Here is a 22,752-nt window from a genome sequence, read left to right on the forward strand (position 1 = left end):
GATGACTGAAGGGTAAAGACAATTAATTTGCACAGTGGAAATAATGAATTTATTCTATACTTCCTCCAAATGTTAGATCAGGTGTCAGGAACAAACATTTAAAAACCATGAGGTCTTGAGAAAGTTATTTGACTTCTCTCAATCTCAGTTTCCTCACCTGTAAAATGGGGACAATCCTAGCATCTGCCTCAGAGGATTGAGAGGAGGAACAAGTGAGATAACACATGTAAAATTCTTTGCAAACCTCAAAGCATTATACAAGTAATAGCTGTTATTATCATATATAATCTGATTAATTTAATATACACAGGACAGGGATGGCTTAAGGACTCAGGAAGGGAATTGTTGGACAGCTCTCATAATTGACATAGGTTCTCACTTACTGTCCAATACCTAGCCTCTGTCCTAGAGTGTAGTCCACATAGATTCATAAAGCAAATGTTAATTAAGTTCTTTTCCAAAGAGGCTACAGGGACTCTTAAGGGGCTTCACATAGCTCTCTTCTTCATAAACGGATCAATTTCATTATCCTTACTTTACAAACAAGGGAAATTGAGTAAGAGATAATCTGATGGCCTGTATCCACTGGCCAATAGATGAAGTAAGGGAAGAATTTAGCCCATTTGTTTGGAGTCATAATAGGAATCTGTGATCCTTTCTTTTCAAATTTATTTTATTTTTATAATCATAAATATTATCTATTTATTTTCAAACCTTTGAACAGAAATGAGAATTCATAAAAAGAATCTTGATAAGCCATGATAATTGAAAGAACGTAATGTTGAGACCAAAGTGTTGGACCTAGGTTAAAATTTCACCTATGATAGTTTCTGGTTATGTAATCCTGGGCTAATTACTTAACCATTTTGAGCCTCAGTTTCCTCATCAACAAGATGGGGATTATAAAATTTATGCCTTTTTCACAGGGTTGTGGTAAAGCTCCACTGGAATGTTATATATAAAGTGCTTTACAAATTTAAAGTGGAACACAAAGGTTTGTTTTTAATGTCTTTATTTTTCAAAAAAGAAAATGGAAATACCAAGGCAAATTGAGGGGATTCTGGGTTAATGGACTAGAACACAGATCTCAAACTTCTATTTCAGGGAATAAACTCTATGTGAATGTCTCTAGGTTGCCCTCTATTTAAAGCATTTTCAGTAAATGGATATCTATGATCTATTTGATTCTTTAAAAGTTATAGTCCAAAATATTTCATCAACATCCCCTCCAATTACTTTCCTTCAAATGCAGATAGCAATTTTTCCATCTTGCCAAGATTGTTTTGACAAGTTTTTGATTGTTTCCTTCTCTGCTAATATTTCCTGCTATCTTATTAAAGAGAAAAAAAATCCCAACAACTCAATTTTGTTTCCTTCTTTATGAAGTTCAATTCAACATAATTAGCATTTCCTAAACGTCCTACTACTGGGTCTCCCCAAGTTTTAGTCCAGCCCCCCTATATTTTACAGTGGGATATGTCTATGAACAGTATTCCGGCAAAGATCTGAGGTCCACTTTGGCCTCTTAAATGAATTTCATTGTCTCTCATAAACATGATTTTCCTACACAATATTGAATCAAGGCCAATCACATATTCTAGGGAGGTTTCTTCTCTGAAAATTTGTAATATATTTCTTAATACATTAAGTGAAGCTCATTTGCTATTCTATTTTTATTTCTATCTAGTTTCAAATGAGTGTAGCCAATCCCAGATAACATGCACAGTTGCTGAAAGCTAGCCATGTGATTGTTTTTCCCTGTCTGCAACATTTTAAGCTTTTGATCTAAGTTAGTTCTCTGATGATCCATATAATCTAAAGGCTAAATCTTGCTGTTCCATATGCAATACCTTGGAACTTCTGGGTGATTTATGCAAAGGGATGTGTGTGTCTAAATCCTCTCCCTTGTATTACTTGTAATGCAAAAATTCTTCAGACCAGGAAAGTTTATCCACAGTGGTGGAAATAACTGAAATGCAAGAAGTAGAAAATACAAGCCCAGGAGAATAGGCAGTCTTCCAGGACCCAAGAGGAAAGTGAAAAACTGAAAAGGCCAAAATTTGCTCTCATTTACTCATCCACATAGTTACTCAGTTACTAACGCAACCCATACTATCTACTGACTCCATGATCTCTTTTGTAGTATTATCAGAGGAAGGGAAGTAGGAACAAAGCATCTATTAAGTGCTTACTATATTTCAGGCACTGTGCTAATTAATATAATCTCATTTGATCCTTAAGCAACTCTGTGAGTTGGGAGCTATTATAATCACATTTCATAGCTAAGGAAACTGAGGCAGATAGGTGTAAAGTGACTTGCTGAAGGTCACATATACAGTATGGATCAAAGGCTGGATTTGAACTCAGGGCTTCTGACACTAAGTTTAGCACTCAATAACCTGTATCCCCTAGCTAGTCCACATTTAGAAGTATTAGTCCATTCTCCACAGGTACAAATCATAATGCTTAGATTCCAGAGACCAAAGAATTCATAATTCCATGGCCAAAACATTGATGATACGCTCTTCTGTTTTGAAGTAGATTGAACATTAGGCACAGTCTGTCTCTGAAATTATTCTCAAAAGTAACTTCTGTTCAGGATTTTTACTCCATTGGCATATTTGCCAAAATTTTAGGGTTAAATTAAGAAATGTGAGAGAAGAACTTTTGTAGACTAAAATGATGTCATGAAAACAAGCAAAATGATTTTCCATAAGAAACCACTACTATTCTGACTATCCGTTCTCCTCAGACCTTGTTTGAGGTCACCCAAGACCCTGAATTTGAGAGCCTTGGGAATAGCAAGGTCTTTGAAATCAATAGACTTTCCTTCATTTTTGCCCCAAAGGTGTCATTGCAGGGAGAAATCATTGTAGAGAAGGAGCCTGTCTGTCTCATCACCACCAGCTGATCAACTGGTCACCAATAGACAGCTGAATATAGAACCCCAGAAGTGGCAGCACCTTCCAGACCAGGGCTGTCTTCATTAAGGCTGTCTTCTCCTTTGGAGAAGGTGACAGCCGTCTCAATTTTCTGTGCTGATTAATTTCTATTTAATATCAAAGAGAATTAAACAATTTTTGTCTTACTTACATTTGATAAATTTATGTTGCCAAACCTAGAGATCTTTTGGTATCTGAAGTCATGATGGGAAATACTCTTATGATCTTTAACAAGTGTTAAATGCATTTTGTCTTTGAAATAAAGAATATGGCATGTGAAAAAAAAAAGCCAACTGGCATTCACAGAGTTGACAGACCAGCTTAGCTAAAGCAGTAAGGTATCCTCAGGAAGAGATGCGAGCGATCATGAGTCAGGCAAGGAGAACCAACAGAACCATTTAGACCATCATCTCCTCTTGGACCCTGATAGAGACAGGCGGGTTAGGACTCTGAACCTGTGAGCCTATGGACTAGTAACTCTTTCAAGGACTGCAATGATCATTTTGGTAAGCAACCCTCCTGGACTACCGCCTGATGACCACTCCTGCTGGCAATTGCCCTATCTGCTTAAGACTCGAAAGTTCTTATCACTGAAGTCCTTGGCACTGTCAAATGGTCCAGCATTAGAACTGATCTGATTTTGTTGGAGAAAATGCCATCATAAAAGAAGCGTTGCCATCTGCTTTGCCACTGTGCCCTCAGGACAATGAGATCTTTTCATCTGACTGGCAGCTGAAACTTTCCATATGTGCTATCTCCCTGATTAGAATGTGAGCTCCTAAGGGTGGAGATGGCTTTACTTTGCTATATGTATCTCTAGTCCTTAGCACTGCTTTGTCCAGAGAAACCATTTAATAAATACTTGATTCATTTATTCATGAGCTGCACACTTGCATTAAAATGTTGGAAGTACATTTACATGTGGAGAATGCTAGTTTTTAATTTGGCTTTTCACTGCCTCTCCCTCAAGGTACAAGATTACCTTTGGACATGTTTGGAGAGGTAAATAGTTTGAATAAGTCCCTCATATTCCACCTTCCAATCCTCTAATAAGTTCCAAGTATTTAAATGAATACATCCACTGGGAATAAGATGTGTTATTCATAATTGCAAGGTTCATTGCATAATTAGAAATAAAAATGACAAGTCCCCAAATGACATACTCACGGTACCAAAGATGCAATTAAAGGCAAGAGACAATTTTAAAATAAGCTTTTAATAGAGCAAATAGAAAAATTCAATGAGCATATTGCTGTAGATCTCAATCAATGGATGATGGAAATCGATGAGTCCACTGGGCAGAGAGAAAATGTCACTTTCCTTTCAATCATTCGATGCTTATGAACTTTACTGTGGTATCCAGGGTACCTTTTAACCTGACTGATTGGAAGGCCATCCCTGAAAAATTATGTGATTTAGTTATGCATGCCATCATTTTATTTTTGCTTTAAAAAAAATCCTTTAAACTCATTCTGTTTAGAATCAATACCAAGTATTAGTTCCAAGGCAGAAGAGTGGTAAAAGCTAGGCGACTGGGTTAAGTAATTTACAAAGCTGGACAAAGCCTAAGGTCAGATATGAACCCAGAACCTCCCATCTTCAGGCCTGGTTCTTTATCTACTGAGTCACTTACTATTGCCTCTTGGCATTGTGTTTGAAAACTAGTAATGCAGTGGTAGGAAAACATGTGGTCTCCTCTCGCTCTAAGGTGCCTAAGCAGTTTCGAGATGATGATTTCTGTTTCTTGCAAAGCTATAGTTCTGCTTCCCAGTGAAGAAGCCAATCCAACAGAAATTGATCCTGCATTGATCATGTGCTGAGCTACCACTATAAAGGTATACAAGAGTGCTCTCGGTCTAGCAAGAATCTCTTGTTACATGTTCTGTGTGAGCTTTTACTTCTCAGAAATAAGCACCAGTTACCAATTCGGGCTTGTTTTGTTGATTGCCAGGCTTAAGTAATGGATAAAACATGAATCATGTACGTTAAACTCAACAGGCTTCTCTCTACATTTTTTCTCCTTGGAGAGTCCCTTGTTTCTTTTCTGTTTATCCGTATGCTCTTGCAACACACACACCTAGTTCAAAACTATGATATTCCTGGTACGGGAAATCTCACAGTGAAGAAACGCCTCTCAACTGCCATAGATTAACAAAGAATCTGCAGACCACAGTTTCAGTGCTGAGGAAAAGGCAAGGAAAAAGTCCCTGTTCTCAAGTCAAGGCTATTAACTTTATGGAAGGATATATGTAAAAAGACACATATGAACAGGATAATTTGGGGCAGAGTGGAGGAGAGAGAGATAGAAGGACAGAAAGAAGAGGAGCAGACAAGGGCGTGGGAATCCCATCCGAGTGTCCCTCTTTGGGGGCATCTAAGTGTTTCAGTGGATTGAGAGTTAAGACTAGACACAGGCAGTGCTGGGTTCAAACTTGGCCTCAGATACTTCCTAGCTGTGTGATCCTGGGCAAGTGACTTAACCCCCAATGTCTAGCCCTTATCATTCTTCTGCTTTGGAATGGAAGCTAAAGCTAGGGATTATTTTTTAATGTCCCTTATTATTAGGACCCTTATTTTTCAAAATTTCTTCACAGTGACTTGGTATCTATTTTTTTCAGCCCTTCTCTGAGTTCATGTTATTTCTCCCCAATAGGACGTAGGCTCTTTGGAGGCAGGGACTCTCATTTTTGGCTTCCTACAGTCAGCACACCAAGCACAGTGTTTGGAGCATAGCAGTCACTGAATACATGCCCATTGCCCATTCCTGTTTTTGCTATGGTTGAAGCCAGTGAGGAATTCTGAGGGAAGAGAGTGAGGTGGGAGTGCATTCCAGGCATGGAAAAAGAAATAGCCTGTGGACACGCATGGAGCCTGGAGATGGAAAGTCAGGTTTGAGTTTCAGTTTACTGGAAATTTGAGTAAATGAAACAAAGTGACTTTGAATGTCTCCAATGGGTGAGGGAGACATTATGGAGCGCTTCAAATACCAAACTGAGGAGTTTGTCTTTTATTCATTAAGTATCAGAGCAGGGAACTGATATGATCTGAAATGTTAATGTGGTCGCTGCATAGAGGTTGGCTTATAAGAGGGATAGAATGGAAACAGGGAGACCATTTATGATGTGATTACAATATTTCAAGGGAGAGAGAAAGGAGGAATAAGGCTCTATTCCTTGCGCAAGGTTCTGTGCCTTATAAATCTTCAATGCTTTTAAAAAAAATTTCTTCTAAGTACATTATTTCTTAATTTTAAAAAATTGGTATTGGGGCAGCTAGGTGGCTCACTGGGTAGTGAGGTAGGCTTGCAGATGGGAGTTCTAGGTTCAGACCTGGGCTTAAATACATACTTACTAGCTGTGTGACTGAGCAAATCACTTAACCCCACTCCAACTCCCAGTGCCTAGCCCTTACTGCTCTTCTGCCGTGACATAAACATGTAGTATTGATTCTAAGATGGAAGGTAAGGGGGTTTTTAATTGGTATTATGGTTTCCTTTATTGTGTTTAGTTAAGTTTGCTAATAGGCTATTTTTTTTTTAACTTTAAAATGCCACACTTTATTTTGATCACTTCTTGAAGGCTTTTGTGGTGGTTGTTTTCTTATTAAATTCTTCTTCAATTTGAATGATTTTTTGCTTTATAAACACATTGATATAATAGACTCAATTTCCATCTCTAAAATGGAAATAATAGTACCCACCTCTCAGGGTTATTATATATGTGAGCCCTTCTAAGGCATTTATCAAATGATGATCAAGAGAGATAATAGGTAGAAAATATATTGAAGACTTTAAAGTGTTATATAAATGCTAAGTAGAGGCAGTTCAGTGACACAGTGAGTGAACAGAGAGCTGGGAAATAGAACAGGAAGACCTCAGATCAGTTCTGACCTTAGGATACCAACTCACTGTGTAATTCTGGGTAAGTCACTCTGCTTCTGTCCGCCTCAATTTTCTCCATTGCAAAATGAGGATAATCAATAGTAGCACCTATGTCACAGGGTTATTGTGAGCATGAAATGAGATGGTTTTTCTAAAGTGCTAAGGAGAGTACATGACATATAATGAGCCCTTTTCGAATGCTTCTATCCTAATCTTCCACTTTTGCTTTCTGCTAATATTCAGATGTTTGCCTCTCAATAATTTTTTAACAATATCCCATAAATTTTGACATGTTGAATACTCTTATTATTTTTAATATAATTTTGTCTTTATTTTAGTCTTTGGGAAAATATTTAGTATTTTTTGTTTTTAGTCTTTATTTTGGCCTACTTTATTGGTCAATTTTACCATTTTCATCTTTTTGCATAATCTGCAATGATAACACTTAAAGTTTCTGCCTTTATGAATTTGTTTATATATTTTATACTCTAAGCAAATTCTTCAATTTATTTTTGTGTCTTTATCAGAATTTCTCTTAAAATAAAATACATAGGATTGCAAAAGAAATTAATCATATTGAAATATATTTGTTAAAATATCAAAAATTAAATAAGGTCATGGACTTTGAGTTAAGAATTTAAGTGTGGGGATGCTAATTTTTACTAAAGCATTTGAATGAAAACTAAACTTTTGATTGTCCTAGAAAGAACTGTGCAAGTAAACAGAGAAGTAAAACAAATGCTTGATCACATGAATCGATTGGGATATGATTGGGGATGTAGACTCTAAGCAATCAATCTATTGCAAATATTAATAATATGGAAATAAGTCTTGATCAATGACACATGTAAAACCCAGTGGAATTGCTCATTAGCTACAGGAGGAGGTTTGGAGGAGGGGAGGGAAAGAACATGAATCATGTAACCATGGAAAAATATTCTAAATTAATTAATTAAACAAATAAAAATGAAAGTTAGGTCTTTGAGGATAAAAATTTTTTTTGCTATCCTTATGCAGTTCTTATCACATAGTGTTTGAATATAATTTTTCCTGTTTTCTCTTCAAGTCTAAAACTTCATGTTTGTTTATTTATTTGATTTTGTTATATTCTGCTCATGAAACACTGAAGTCGGAACTAACTACTTCTGTGTTTCTTTTGAAATCTTTTTTACAAAGCACTTGACTTTTCCTTTAAAATGCAGTTACTATGACATTACAGTACATTCATTTAATATTGATATTCCTTCAAAGTCTGTGATTTTAAAAAATATATAAAGTTTCTATGCTTTTTGTTCTCAATAATTTCTAATTTGAATTCAGTTGTGCCCAATATCATTAATACAATTTATTTCCATGTCAGCTGAAGTAGAGTAAATTTCATTTCTCCCTCTTTCTGCTTTTTTTTTTATAGATAGCACATTGTATTGTAGTTTAAATACCTTCTCTAACACATTTTATTATTTAATGGAGAATTCAATCCATTTATGTTAAAGTATGATTGCTCAATTTTTTGGTTTTATTATTTTATCAATACAGAGTCAGATGCAGCTTCACACCTTAGAATTACACTATATTCACGTATATGTTCATATTGACAAGTTAGGCATAGTTCTTTAGTTTTTATAAGATTTTAACTTTCAATTGATATTTGCCCAGTTAGTTTCCTTATCCTAGATAAGAATGTTGCTTTGATATCATAATCTTCCTTCACTTCTGTAACTCTAATCTTCAAAATATCCCGTCTGCCTCTCTACTCCTGTGTCCGTTTATTTTAAAAAAAAAAAGAACTAAATCATTTTGAGGGTTTACAATAAATAACAATTAACTTGGGCCTCTTCCCTCTACTACATCAGCACATTTCTCTCCATTCCTCTGCTAACTATAAAAATATTGCTATCGGTATGTTTCCTTCATAGGGGCATATGTTGAGGTGATTGTTGGAAAAGTAAAAGTTGATATTTCTTTGATATTCCCCTATGGCTATTAACTTTGAAGTAATATCCTTATCTGCCTATTGACCATTTTGTTTTCTTAGTAAAAGGGGAAAAAAAAAGATAAATCTAATGGAAACAACTTAAAACATTAGTTAATAAGTATCTGAGGCAGAACTTGAACTCAGGTCTTCCTGAATCCATGTACAGGGCTGGATCTTCAGTGTTACCTAACTTTCTGAAATAAATTAGTATAATATTGAATAATTCAATGCATACTTTTGAGTTTTACTGTCATACTTTAGATGAGATCAGATTGGGACAGTGAGGTTGCTCAGTGGATAGTGCCTGGAAATGGGAGGTCCTCGGTACAAATCTGGCCTCAGACACTTCCTAACTGTATGACCTTGAGGAAGTCACAACCCCAATTGCCTCCTCCTTACCACTCATCTGCCTTAGAACCAATTCTTTGTCATGATTCTAAGATGGAAGGTAAGGATTTTTGTTAAAAGAAAAATGAGATCAGATGATCCCTAGAACCCTTTCTAACTCTAATGTTCTATGATTTGTCATTCAAACTTCAAGTTCAGGGCTCCTTCCATTGCTCCATGTTCTCTCTTTTTGTTTGTTGATTGAACAACCAACATTTAGAAAGAATGAGCTTTTCTGTGAAGTGACCGTAGCACATGACGTTAACCCAAAGCAGCTTGGCACATTAAGCAGTAATACCTTCAGGTAATGGATCTGAGCTCACCAAGCTTTCATACCTCTAATCTTTTTTCCAATCTCCTTCATAACTTACCTGTGACAAGTATGACATTTCCATTCAATGGTCTTATAAAGCCGAAGTCTAGAAAATCTAAAGTCATATTCGAGTATAATCTCAGATCTTGCAATATGATTTTTCTTGTCCATATGCTCTCATCTGGTGGCACTAGTTAGTCCAGGCCCTATCAGAAAACTTACGGTTCACAGTTTTTTCCCCATTATCATTTTATATTTGGGAAATAAGCAGAGTCGTCTTTTGCAATGGTACTGACATCATAACAACACATATTATATAGTACAAGTGGAGGAGGGATGCTCCCTGCAGCAAGACAAAATGTTTAGGTAATAGAAGCCCTTTGAAATGCCAGAACTTTATTTGAACCATTTGGGAGGGAATGGAGGTTTCATATTTCCCTTCTTTCTTAAGCAATGTTGCCAAACACTAACTGGACATAGCTGAATTTTTGTATGAAGAGATAGGGTAATTATTATTATACTCATCAATTGCTATGTTGTCTTGTCACAGGAAATAACTATTTTGTGGAGAGTCATTTGCCTCAAAGCTAAATTGCTCCAAACGGCCACTTTTTAGATTGTGTCTATTAAAAAAAAATAGTATTTCTACTTTCTCCCAAGTAACTTCCACTTGATACTATTATATCACTATAAATTCATATTGATATATCTAAAGAACCAAGCTATTTAATTGGAAAATAAAGCCCTAAACCATAGCATGACAATATTATTATTAGTTTGAATTAGTCGATCAATCCCTTGATTTCACTTCAGTTACGTTATAGGGCAGCAGCCATGGCAAAATGGAGTTGTATACTCTTTGAGGGTTGGAGTGGAGGGGGAGAAGTCTATCTCCACAGAGGAGGCAGCCAAAGTCCAGCAAAGCAAAAGCATCTTGGCTGAGAGAGTAAGGCAATCCTTTCCTTCAGTGTCTTTATGAACTGGGCTCTGAGATTTTTCTCCCCACTGCTGACGGGGAGAGATTTTCCAGGCTCTTCAAACTGTCAGGTACTCTGAAGGGCACTACTGTACTGATAGCCAATTCTCGGGAGACACGGGAGAATCCCCATTGTCCACATGGTAGCTGCAAATACAAAATTATGAGAGGGGTCCTTCAGCCACTTAGGGGATCCCTGGAGAACACCTGACGTCATTTTGAAGTAGCCCACTATGTCTCATCCTAACGCTGACAACTTCACTTCCATATTGTAGGAAGAAAAAGATATGTTTTCAGAAAACCCTCATTTTTTTTTTAAACCCTCACCTTCCGACTTAGAATCAGTACTGTGTATTGGTTCCAAGGCAGAAGAGTGGTCAGGGCTAGGCAATGGGAGTCAAGTGACTTGCCCAGGGTCACACAGCTAGGAAGTGGCTGAGGCCAGATTTGAACCTAGGACCTCCTGTCCCTGGGCCTGGCTCTCAATCCACTGAGTCACCCAGCTGCTCCCCCACCCCAAAGCCTCCTAGATCCAAGGATGGGCAAAAATCAAGGTGATGATGAAAGGAGATATACTTAAGACAGCTTTATCTCAAGGGGAATGACAGAACTGAGTGCAGCTTTCCTTGTTCCATTGGAGTTATGGTGAGTTGTCACTCTTTGGAAATGTGGCTTCTATTGTCAGTGCTTTTGTTACCATTGTTGAGTCATCTTCATGACCCTATTTAAGGTTTTCTTGGCAAAGGTAGCAGTTTGTTATTTCCTTCTGCAACTCATTTGACAGAGAAGGAAAACAAGGCAAACAGGATTAAGTGACTTGCTCAGAGTCACGCAGATACTAAGGGTCTGAAGCCAGATTGGAACTCAGAAAAATGAATCTTCCTGACTTCAACTCCAGTACTCTATCCACTGCTCCATCGAGACTACCATTAGATGAACCAAGAAGTGATACTCTGCAATAAATAAGCTGCAAAACTGATCAAATAACCCAGCACCTATAGGTGCAATTTCATACTTACCTTGTAAAGGAATGGAAAAATTAGTTCAAATTCATTGAATAAATGAATTATGGCTCTCTGCATGTTGGATGAATTAACTTTGTCTCCATGCTTGCTGAATGAATGTCAAGATTGCACAAGCATGTTCTTCAAAGTGGAATAAAAGGATCTTGAGGGCAGGGATTGTTGTTCATTTTTAAGTCCCTGGAAGTGCCCTGCACAGAGTAGACACTTCGAAAAGATATGTGGAATTGAACAGAATTTTTTAATATGGCAAAGGGGTTACCTCTTCATGGGTACTAAGTAGAAAGACAACAGAACATTGTTTTCATAAATATAAAATGTCCCAGTTTAATCTAAAATCAAATGCAGGCTGGAAGAAAAGTAAGCTGTCTATTTTTCTTAAGGCAGTGGCAATGGCATGCTATGAATAGGGTATCTCACACAAGTTTTCGTGCCATTTTAACTTTTCTACCTTTAATTAGTTCTACCCTTTAAGAGTTTAAAGCTGCACTAAGACCTCCAATGCTACTTTGATGAAAATGGAGAAAGAAATGGTATATTTGAATAGGAAAAAAAGTCAGAAACATAAAAAATAAAAATCACATTTATTTAAACAAAAATATACACACAGTGTACAATGAATATGGCTTACACCGAACAAAACAAAAAGAGTTCTTAAAATATCAATGAGAAGATGGCTTATGTATCTGTGCGTCATTCTCTAAAGTAGAAAAACACATCGTCAGTTTAACTGGAATAGATATGGACCCAAAGCGATAACAAGGGCCAAAGCAGCCTTTTGGATAGTACCACAAGAATCAGAAAATGGGCACAGGAAACAAATACGAAATAACAGAATACTCACGTCGGAGTACATATGTACAGAAGGTCATGTGCATGAAATGGAAAGGGGACACTAATGAGTGAAGTGATCCTGCTGAAGGGGTACTATACTTTCCTATGAAATAGAGAAGTTCTCCATTTCCTCCCTTTGGGCAAATTTTCTTTCAATCGCTGCACAAATAGCATCCTTAATGCATACTATCACTTCAGATTACAAATTGAATGCACAAATAATACTGGCAGTGGCGTAAACTTAAAGCAACTGATGTGAATCGTAAATCTTAGTCTACTGACATATACAAAACCATGAAGCAGAGACCAATGGAGATGGATCCTGCCGCGAGGGACTTTTTTTTTTTTTTTGGTCTGAGAATAAGTTTGAGTCACAGAGTAACCATGAAGCATTTTTGCTCGTGATGATTAGCCGACACGTTCTGCTTTAGGTCTGAAAAGGTCATCCTCCATGTTAAAGAACCAAACTTGCTCACAGGGAGACCTCTGAAGCCAGATCTGCCTTCACCATGCTAGTTTATAGCACCATCAGTGTCATCTTCTCTGGCTTTGTTTTTCCTCTCTGGTTTTTCTGGTTATCGTTCCTAAGTGGTAACTCGTTTCTTTTTACATATTAAATTCTGAACGAACATAGGGTCATTTCCTCTTTCTCACATTTGAAAAAGTGATAATGTAAGGACATAGGCTGCTTACTGTTTTTCCTATGCTTGCCTGCACCTACATCTATGGCGAGAACATAACATAGGCAGATATTGAAACAACAACTTGCTTGTTTCAAAATGCAAATGCTGTAGGCACCTATCTGTATCTTCTGTGGTAACAGAATCCAAAGAGTGTTTGCCATCTTCTACAAGTGTAGAGACAAACTTCAGACTCCCAGGATCTTTGCTTTAATGGGTCCCTCAACATTCACTTAAGTATTCCTTTTATTTCCCCCATTTTAGAGGGCTTTGTCCTCATTGGTAACACCCGTTTGGCCACAAAGCTCCCATTAATAACTGCCAAAGGAAGAAAAGACAAAATCCATAGTGTTTGCTCTTGTAATCCCCCATGGAAGACCCAGAAGCATCAATATGGAAAATGTCTTGCTTGTTTGGGTTATGGATGTGCTGCACTGATGTGAAATCATTTCCAAACTGTCTGCCAACTAAACGTATCACAGCAAATCATTCCTTTTTGTAGTCTATAATTTTTTTTAAGCCTCCCAGCTATTAGGAATGCCTTGTGCTCAATGTGTTTGCCTTACTGGTAACTGCTGATCGTAGTTTTTCTCCAACTAGATTTTTAAACTCAGTGATAAAAGTTAATTTATTTCCTCAGAGATTACAAAAGACACCACATCTATTAAACTAAACAAATGAGGCCCTGCACTTCTTGGAAATCAAGCACCTAAAATATCTGGGGTGATTTAGCAGATAGCTAGAGTTTAATTTGCTTAAACCAACAGTTTGGGTAGCATAGTGATTGATCTGTATTTATTAGAAGCTGAGTCGTCTAATACATTATTATTTTCCCCACCTTGTAGCAAATGCTAAGCAGGCAAATGTAAAAAATCAGATTCCAAAGACTGTGAAGGCAGAGTCTTTTTTTTTTTCAGTTGTGGTCCTGTTCATGTTAGCTTGTTTATTGTAGATGCTAAAATCTCCATAGTATGACAGAGAGCAAAAAAGTTGGGGAATATTTCCAATTGTCTCTAGCATGATCATTAATAGCAACCAAATATCATTATAAGTCATAGGGATTTTTTCTAATGGAAAACAACAAAACAAGACCAAGGATCACATTTAAAAAGTCCTGTCTGTTTCATTGAAAGGAATTACAGTCTGAAGAATTTTTTTTTTCCTTTCTGTCTTGGGCCAATAATGGGCCTCGATTTCAAGGCAGAAAAGCTATACAGGACAGGAAATTAGGGTTACTTACCCTAGGGACTTACCCAGGGACACAGAGTTGGGAAGTATCTGATCTCAGATTTGAACTTAGGACCTCTTGTCTCTAGACCTGGCTCTTAGTCCACTGAATCATCCAGCTATTACCCTGAAGTAATTTTTTAAAAGTTGTTATTTCTATGAGTACATCCACATAAAATATAGTAATTTATGTAATTCTTGGGATTTTACTACTTGGAGTTCTACGATTAAAGGATCATAGATTTAGAGCATGAGGACCTAAAATGTCAACCTAAACCCTTCATGAAATGATTTGTAGAAACCATTTGAGGCAGAATTTGAACTCAAGTCTTCCTGACTCTTAGGACTAAGGCATTATCTGTTGTACCCTGAAAAGTGGAACCATCCAAAGGGGCATTGAATATTTAATGAGCCAAAGAAATTACCAAAATGACTGTGGAAGAAAGCTATGTTTATAACTTCCTCTCTCTGGACCTCAGTTTCTTTATCATGAAAATGAAATCATTAAAATCAAACCAGGAGGTTAACTTTTCACCTATAATTATGCTTTATGCATTAATGTATAATGGTTTCTATTAGCAACGAGTTTCATTTTAGGCAAAAATGAATGACTTATTTGAGAGAAGAAAGAAGAAAAGACTAGCATCAAAATGAAGATTAAAATGATCTTTCATTGGGTATTGGCTTTTGTACCTGGCCTAACCAGGCAGGCAGTTCAGGGAAAGTGAATTTCCCTTCCTTTGAGATCTTCAAACAAAGCCTTAGAAACAGTGGGCTGGCTATCAAGGAGGGATTCTTTTTACACCAGTCTTTCCCTGAAGTTTCTTCTCACTCTGAAGTTCTGTGATTCTTGGCAATTTGATTAAGGACAGCTTTAACCACATTTTTAACTAAATCAATTAGTTATTTTGGTTGTGGCGTATGGCTAAAAAGAGAAAGCTTACCTACTGTTGGAATAGGTGAATTCCAATATACTGGGTTACAATGCCAAACACACACTAGCATGTTTGTTCAAAAGGGAAGTTTCTAGGAAAAAGAGCAAAAAACCCTCTTGATTGTCTCTGTATTGATTGTAAAGTTGTCCTGTGTCCTAAATAACTGATGCAGAATTAATCAGTATTTTCTAGGAACTATATGATATGATAAGGGTATGGTCACATTATGAGCCAAATATAGCATTTTATAATTATTCCATTCATTGGGACAGTGAAAAGAGAGCTGGATTTAAAGTCAGATCCCCTGATTTGGGGTTCTAGTACTACTTCTTACTACTTGTGTGACCTTGGACAAGTCACTTCACTTCAGTTTCAATGTCTGTAAAATGATTTTTAGTTTATTATCCTGTTATTCTTCTAGCTCTCAATCTACAATTTTATAATCCTGTGATTTCTGCATCACAAATGTCAGACTCAGAAAGGATTACTAGCAGATAACTTTAAGAGGGAAGGTTAAAAGATATAATGAAATACTTTGCTTGACATTTCCTCCTTGGCTTAAAAAACAAAACAAAACAAAACAGAAAACCTATGAGAATAGGATAGAGAATAGTTGTGGAATAAAAAAAATGGAAAAAATGTTTTCCTGAGATATGTTTTGAAATGTTTGTCAGCAATAGAACTAAGTATGAAATTTCATGATGAACTTGATTTTTAAAAATGTGCTCAGAAGAAATGTAAAACACACCAAACTTTCCTATAACATAAATGATAGGATTCTACAATACGCTAATAATTGTCTAAAGCCTACATAGAATAATGAAACTTATGGATTCTGGTTGCAGACCACTGAAATAGCATAAATGAATACAAGGAGAAAAATAATGTAATAAAAATAGCATCTTTTCAGAATATGAAAATATTGAACATAGCTTATTGGGTCAAGCAGCATGTCTTAGAAGACAGAGGGTTAAGCCTTGGGATCAAAAAGATCTGAGTTCAAGGTCTGCCCCTTAACATATTAGGAATGTGATCATTGCAAAGTCATTTACCTTCCCAGAGTCCCAGACAAAATGTTTCAGATTACAGGGTGCATTGGTCTGCATCATTGGAGGGCATTTCCAGACCAGGGAGCTCCTTGCACCAATGAAATCTCAAGTCTGAGCAAAGAAGAAAATAGCTTACTAGTCTTGGATTTTCTCTCGTGGAAAACACATTTCACTTTCAAAAGTGAAAAATGACAATGCATTTGATCAGCAATATTATAATCAATAGATGTAGGTCTTTTGAAATTTGGACTACAGTTTGCTGTATTGAATGTGGCACTAGAACACATTCAGAAACTATAGCTTTCGTTACCATCTAATGTGGCACTCATTCTACCATTCCACATTGTAAAGAAATCCCCTGATTATGGGGACAATCACTCAAAACCTCCCTATGGATTTATACCATAATCCCATGATTCAAAGATGTGCTCCCATGGATGCTCCCATCAGTGTGGGGAACTGCCATTTCACCCATTTGGGTATTCCCATCAATAGTGGGGGTTGGCACCACTGAAAGATAACTAACATAAGGGAAGACTGAGTGCTATCAAAAGGCTTGGAGACCTAGAAGCTAATTGTTGGAGGGCTGCCTATTAGGTATTAAGCGCAATCAGCCTGGCAATGGACTGGAGAGATAAACACTAATGTTTTTGCAGTGCTCTGGCTCATAAGCCCAAATATTAAATGTTACTGATACTTGACTCAAAAGCTTACTAAGCCAATAAATATTCATTGAGGAATCAGATTTCTAGACAGGTAGAGTATTAGAAACCTTGATACTAAATAAGACATATTTCAAATGAAAAGCCCTGAGATACAAAGTTTCTAAACCTGAAATTAATAAACTAGATTTTTAAAAGTTTTATAATTCTGTTTCTATATAACTGATTTTCTTTGCAATCATACATATTTTTAATTATTATTCTGAGAAGGGATTTTATCAGGCTGACAAAAGTGTCCACAATACAAAAAGAGGTTACTTCCCCTAGAGTCGAGTCTACAATGAATGTATATTATCCCTAATACATTTCTATTTCATAGGTTCTTAGGATTCCTAGTTCTAAAGGCTAACCTTTTTGTGAAGTGTCCATAGCTCGTGAAAAGGATAACTTCAAATAGAATCAATAAATGTGCTTTTCTGTTCAACATGTTAGACTCGGGACCTCAGGCCAGTGGTTTAGTCCCCTAAAATGACCAGTGCTCTCTGTGGCCTTCCTAGGAGATTGTCACGAGGGTCAAACTCTAGTCCTAACTTTGACACTATAACCTTGAATAAATAACCCAAGCTCTGCTGCCTGACCATAATCTTGCCAGGGCTCAGTTTTTGCCCAGAAAATACACAACTAGATGTTTTTTGCAATTTCTACTTGAATAAAATGTGCTTTCTAAAGTTCTTTCCATCTATATGAGCCTTTGGTTTGGTTAGCTTCTTCTAGGTCAAAAAATGTTTTTGTCATACAGATGAAAATGAAAACCATTTAAGTTTATCCTGCAGAAAATACCGCTTGTGTATTTACTTCTATCATACAACTACACTGTTATTTATACAGTGTATGAAATTTAAACAGTGAACCTATTATCCAAGTCCCTAAGAGACAGTTGGAGGCACTTGGCTTATAATTAATAACCTACCCCCAAACCCAGTGAATCCAAAACTCTAGGAGAAATGAGTTCCTCAGGAATTTTCCATTTGGCAACAGGCTACTAATATTAAACATTCCTTGAAGTTTCAGTTGGAAAAGAAACAGTCTACTTTGGCTCGAAGGCAAGGAGAGCATCTTAATCTTGGGTCTGTGAATTGGCTTGTTAAAAGATATTGACAACTTTATCTTAATATATTTGTTTCCTTTTTAATTCCACATATTTTATTTTTATTTTAAGCATTTAAAAATATAATTCTGAGAACAAGTCTGTAAGCTTTGCCAGATGGTGAAAGGCACCCATGACACCCCAAAAGTTAAGAACTCCTTTCCATTGGTGTCATCATAGCTCTGACCAGTGCAGGGTTGTTGGAGTCAGTAACACTTGCAGTCCTTGAGCAAGGAGAAATGATTGAGCTTAGCATCTAGGAAGCACAAACAATGAGGGGAAATAGAAAGTTTAGGCAGATGACCTTCTTCCTCCTTCTAGTAGGCAAAACTTAGATGAGCTCTTCTGCTTAGCTAGCTCCCCCAGAAAGTAGCCATTCATTGTGCATATGTGCATAGACAGTGCGTGTTCTGACCTGGAGAGTTAGTCATGGTTTCTGCTATTTGCCCTAAAGATGTTTGTCCCAAGAACAAAGAGGTTTGGTGACAGATGTATCTATGGACTCTGAATGTTGCTTCTGCCTCTTGTTTGAGGGCTAGATACTGTACACAGCCAACTCATGTTTATATCAATGTAACACAGGGAGTGCTTGGAACAAGTGTGCAAATTCTGGAAAATTTTTCTGTGGAACAATTTTATTAGTGATGGATGTGTGTGTGTGTCTATATGGATATACACATATGTATACACATACACGCTTTAGGATAGGAGATCCAAGTGTCTGGGCATCAGCTCTGTGCTAGCATCCCTTAAAGAGTTTTGTGATGACATGATGAGTATCTCTTGCCAAATTACCAAGGCTTTCTGAATATTTCTCATTCAAGTGCCATGTTGTGAAGTTAGAGACCTTCTGAATGCATGCTAAACAGTGAGTCCAAACTAATGTCTCAAAGTTTCTGACATTGCATTTTAGACCTGAGATAGAACATTCTGTATAGTAGGACTGCCCTCCCACCACCTTAACCACCAGAATAATGGCCAACCACCAGAATAATCTTAGTTCACCTTAAAACTTACTGTATTGATAACTAATTCAAGCCATTTCTAAGTTTGTGCACATGTCCCCCATTAATGCCCCCTCCCCAAAGTGTATTTTTATGCCGTTGAAACGTATTTGTGTTCCTGTTTACATTGGGGGAAGCTTAGGAGTCAGCTTTTCCGTATGTCCCCTCGGGTGGTCTGTAGTACTTGGGGAAAGCCATCAGTTGTAGCATGTTGAATGCATACTTTCTGCATTTGATATTCTTCATAACATTCTCTATGCGGCATCCTTCTCTGGTAAAAGGGGAAAAAGCACAACTTCATGAAACACAGAATAAATAAATATGTTTTTTTTTATTTGTTCAATGCAGAGTTGCAGCAACAGTCCAAGTAAAAATAACAAAGATTCAACTCTACATTTTTGTTTTTGTTTTTTCCCCCACAAGTGATGATACATCTTACAAAATTAAATCCAAGGCCAGGCCCAATACCATTATTGCCCTCAGAAAGAGATGACTAAATTCTCTTTGCCCTTAACATATATTTAAGTTTTAATAGACTTTTAAATATAATTGACTCCACAATACAGCTTTACTTTAGTTTCAGAAATATATCTGCCTTTTATATAACTTTTTTCCACAAATTAACTTCTCAGACTTTTAAAAACACATTAAAATCTCTATGTAGCCCTAAAGATGCAGGTTCTAGGAATAAGGCATTGATTAAGTCTGGCCCAATAGATTTCTAAAGGAAAGTTTCATCTCCATTTGATTTCAGTATGTTAAGCTGTGCAATGACAAAAAGTGAACATGGCTTTCCAAACAGCCTGATCCAAGTCTGCTTTCATAAAGGGAGGGGGCTTGTTCACAGACAGTAATACAAAAGTCACAAATGTCAAAAATGGTGCATCAAGACACAAGCAAGACTTTGTTAAAAAGAATAGAAAAGGGTCTCAGAAAAGAAAGCAACAGAATCAACAGGTACAAACAGATAATCCAATTACCAAAACAGAACTTGGTTTTCTCTCTTTAGGATTACTTGACAGAAAAGAGTTAGTCGAAGTAAAATAAGGACATAAATCAAACAGGGGAAATCAAACAGGTCTGGCCCTTCAGCTGAAGACAGTGATGAAGGCAGCAGAATGTAAATGAATGCTACACACTCCCACATCGATAGGACCTGTTTCATAGTTTCAACTGTGTTGTGCAAAATCACTTCCCATTTCTTTAAATTCATTTAATTGGAAGAGGAAAAGGAGGCTTGGATCTTCAAGCATTCAAGGATCCTGCTTTTTGTCTCATTTACAAGACACTAATTGAACTATTTTTTTTTTCCTTTTGGGCAAACAAGCAATGGGAAAAATTTCTCCAGGAACCAAAAGAGCTAACAATTCACTGAATGCATAGTACTTCGGAGCTTTTTAGGAAAACAAAAAAACAACACTGTACAATTCAAACATTTGTATTTTAAATTCTGTGGATCTGAAAATGTAGAAATATCACAGGATCCCCCCGCCCCTCCTCAATTTAAAGTTTGTTGCCATTTGTAGAAAAGAAAGGAAACAGAAAAGTGAGACTTATTGATATTTGGCTAGTAGTAAAGCAAGACTTAAAATGAGCCACACAACCAGCAGGTGTGAGCTGACAAGCAGCAAGGCGACTGGATAGAAGTGACGAGAAGTTGGCTTGTTATCAATTAGACAGCCTGTCTCGGGATCATCCGATTCATTCAGTACTCCCTGCGATTGTCTGCTGTTAAACAGGGGAAGTTAGGGGATGGAGAGAAAAAAAGAAGAATAGAACATTCACACAGCAGAGAAAGTCAACACTTAGGTATTCTGACAAGACATGAGACAGTTAGTTATTTCAGGGATGGTTCTAAACTAAACAGTTCCAAATACAGTTTTGGTATTTTCTGCAGGGCTAGAATGAAAGAACACAATGCCAGGGGTGCTTTCTCTCTTTGGGGAAGGTGGAAGAGAGACAGCCTGATAATTTTAATGTGTATTCAAGTTCTACATGCAGGTTAGAAGCAAAAGCTCATCGCAGCATGAATAAACACGTTTGCAGGAAAAAAGCAAATTATGGATTAGTTCAAAGGAAAAAATTAGAATTTTAAGAAGAAAATAGAGAAAAGCAGGGATAGAGAGAATCTGAAAGCTGATGTTTATGGCACATTTTCACATTAGTTCATGCAAACCCACAACTGGTTTTGTTTTATACAATGAACCCAAAGTGACCCAAATGATTTGTCCAAAATGCTTTGGCACTTATATGGAAGACCCGTGATATGCACATGATAGGTGTTTAATAACTCTCTGCTGAACTGAATTAGATAAAATTGAACCACTAATGTCATTTTTTTTTTCAGGTCACAGCATAGCACTGGTTTAACTTTACCAAAATGGAGGGTCAAAATTAAGTTGCTTCTTGTTCATCTAACTTTGCTAGACTGAAATATATTTACCACAAATTCCTTGAGTTATTAGAACAGAGAATTTAAATTCCTAGGCTGAAGGCAGCCAGGTAGCTCAGAGAATTGAGAGCCAGATACAATTAGGAGGACTTTGGTTGAAATTTGACCTGAGATACTTTCAAGCTATGTGATCATAGGCAAATCTCTTAATCTCAGTTGCCTTGCCATTACCTCTCTTCTGCCTTAGAACCAATACTTAGTATTAATTCTAAGACAGAAGGTAAAAGTTAAAAAAAAATTCCCATTTTGGATGGCTTTAGTGAACACCTCAACCCAGACAGATCATGCCAACATATGATCTTTAGACCTCATCTCTGAGATCTAGCTGTACATTTTTCACTATGTTGCCTCCATTCTCACCTGCAAGACAATTTTCCAAACTCAATACATAGTCGCCCACCTCCTCTCACTTTGCCTTACCTCTACCTCCCCTATTTACTTTGAAGGCTCACCCTCTGGTCCCAAAATTTGCTGTCAAAACTTTACAACCATCTTCAAGTCCCACATCTACTAAGTTCTTAAGTCCCAAGAATTTTAGCTCCATAATATCTCATATCTGTTTCTTCTTTCCTTCTCATTGACACAGTCCTCATTCAGGTTCCCAATGCCACCCCTTTGGACAACTGTAATAACACTCTAGGACACTGGGTTCATATCCTGAAGACACTAGCAGTGTGATCCTAGGTTAGTCACTTAATTCTTTGGGGGCTCAGTTTATTAACCCACTAACCTGTAAACATCTCTTTCATATCTAAAGCTAAGTTCCATCCAATAACCCTATGATCTTTTTTTGTCACCAATGTCTATCCTTTCTAATCTGGCCTTTGCATTTTTGTTCACATTATCTTAATGGTATTTATCTAAAAAAGCATGTCTTTAAGATTATATCCTAGAGGGAATTGGGCTATCAGATCCTTGAAGGCACAAACTGCATCATTTCATTTTTGTATTCCTAGGGCTTACCTAGGGCAGTGATGGCGAACCATTTAGAGACCATGTGTTGTGGCCCACCTCCCCCAAATCTTGTGTCTCACCCTAAACACACACCTCAGACAGGGGAGGAAGTGCACCCATTGGGTTGCTGGGCATAGGGGCAGGTGAAATGATGGAGAGGGAGAGGGGGAGTAGAGTGTCCTGAGTACTCCACTCCCTTCTCAGCTTTGCTGCATGTGAAGCACTCTCATTGAGTTGTTCGGAAATGTGGCGGGTGAAGTGAAAAACTGTCCACAGAATGGTGGGAAGGGGAAAGGGAGCAGCTCCTGAGTCC

The 22,752-nt window shown here is 37.1% G+C and overlaps 1 protein-coding gene across 12 annotated transcripts in view; it reads right to left on the reverse strand.

The window, feature by feature from the left end:
• Nucleotides 1–12,060: 12,060 nt before the first annotated feature.
• Nucleotides 12,061–22,752, reverse strand: part of INPP4B (inositol polyphosphate-4-phosphatase type II B) — a 1,027,382-nt gene continuing 1,016,690 nt past the window's right edge. For 9 of the 12 annotated variants that reach the window (XM_007496288.3, XM_007496286.3, XM_056802735.1 and 6 more), the window contains one exon: nucleotides 19,342–20,761. In XM_007496288.3, the coding sequence (XP_007496350.2) occupies nucleotides 20,587–20,761 (175 nt within the window). In that variant the 3' untranslated portion in view covers nucleotides 19,342–20,586. Of the gene's footprint in view, nucleotides 20,762–22,752 lie in introns of all 12 variants that reach the window. The other 3 variants (XM_007496289.3, XM_007496287.3, XM_056802732.1) reach the window with 2 other exon arrangements.

Source organism: Monodelphis domestica, chromosome 6, assembly GCF_027887165.1.
Source record: "Monodelphis domestica isolate mMonDom1 chromosome 6, mMonDom1.pri, whole genome shotgun sequence".
NCBI lineage: Eukaryota > Metazoa > Chordata > Mammalia > Didelphimorphia > Didelphidae > Monodelphis > Monodelphis domestica.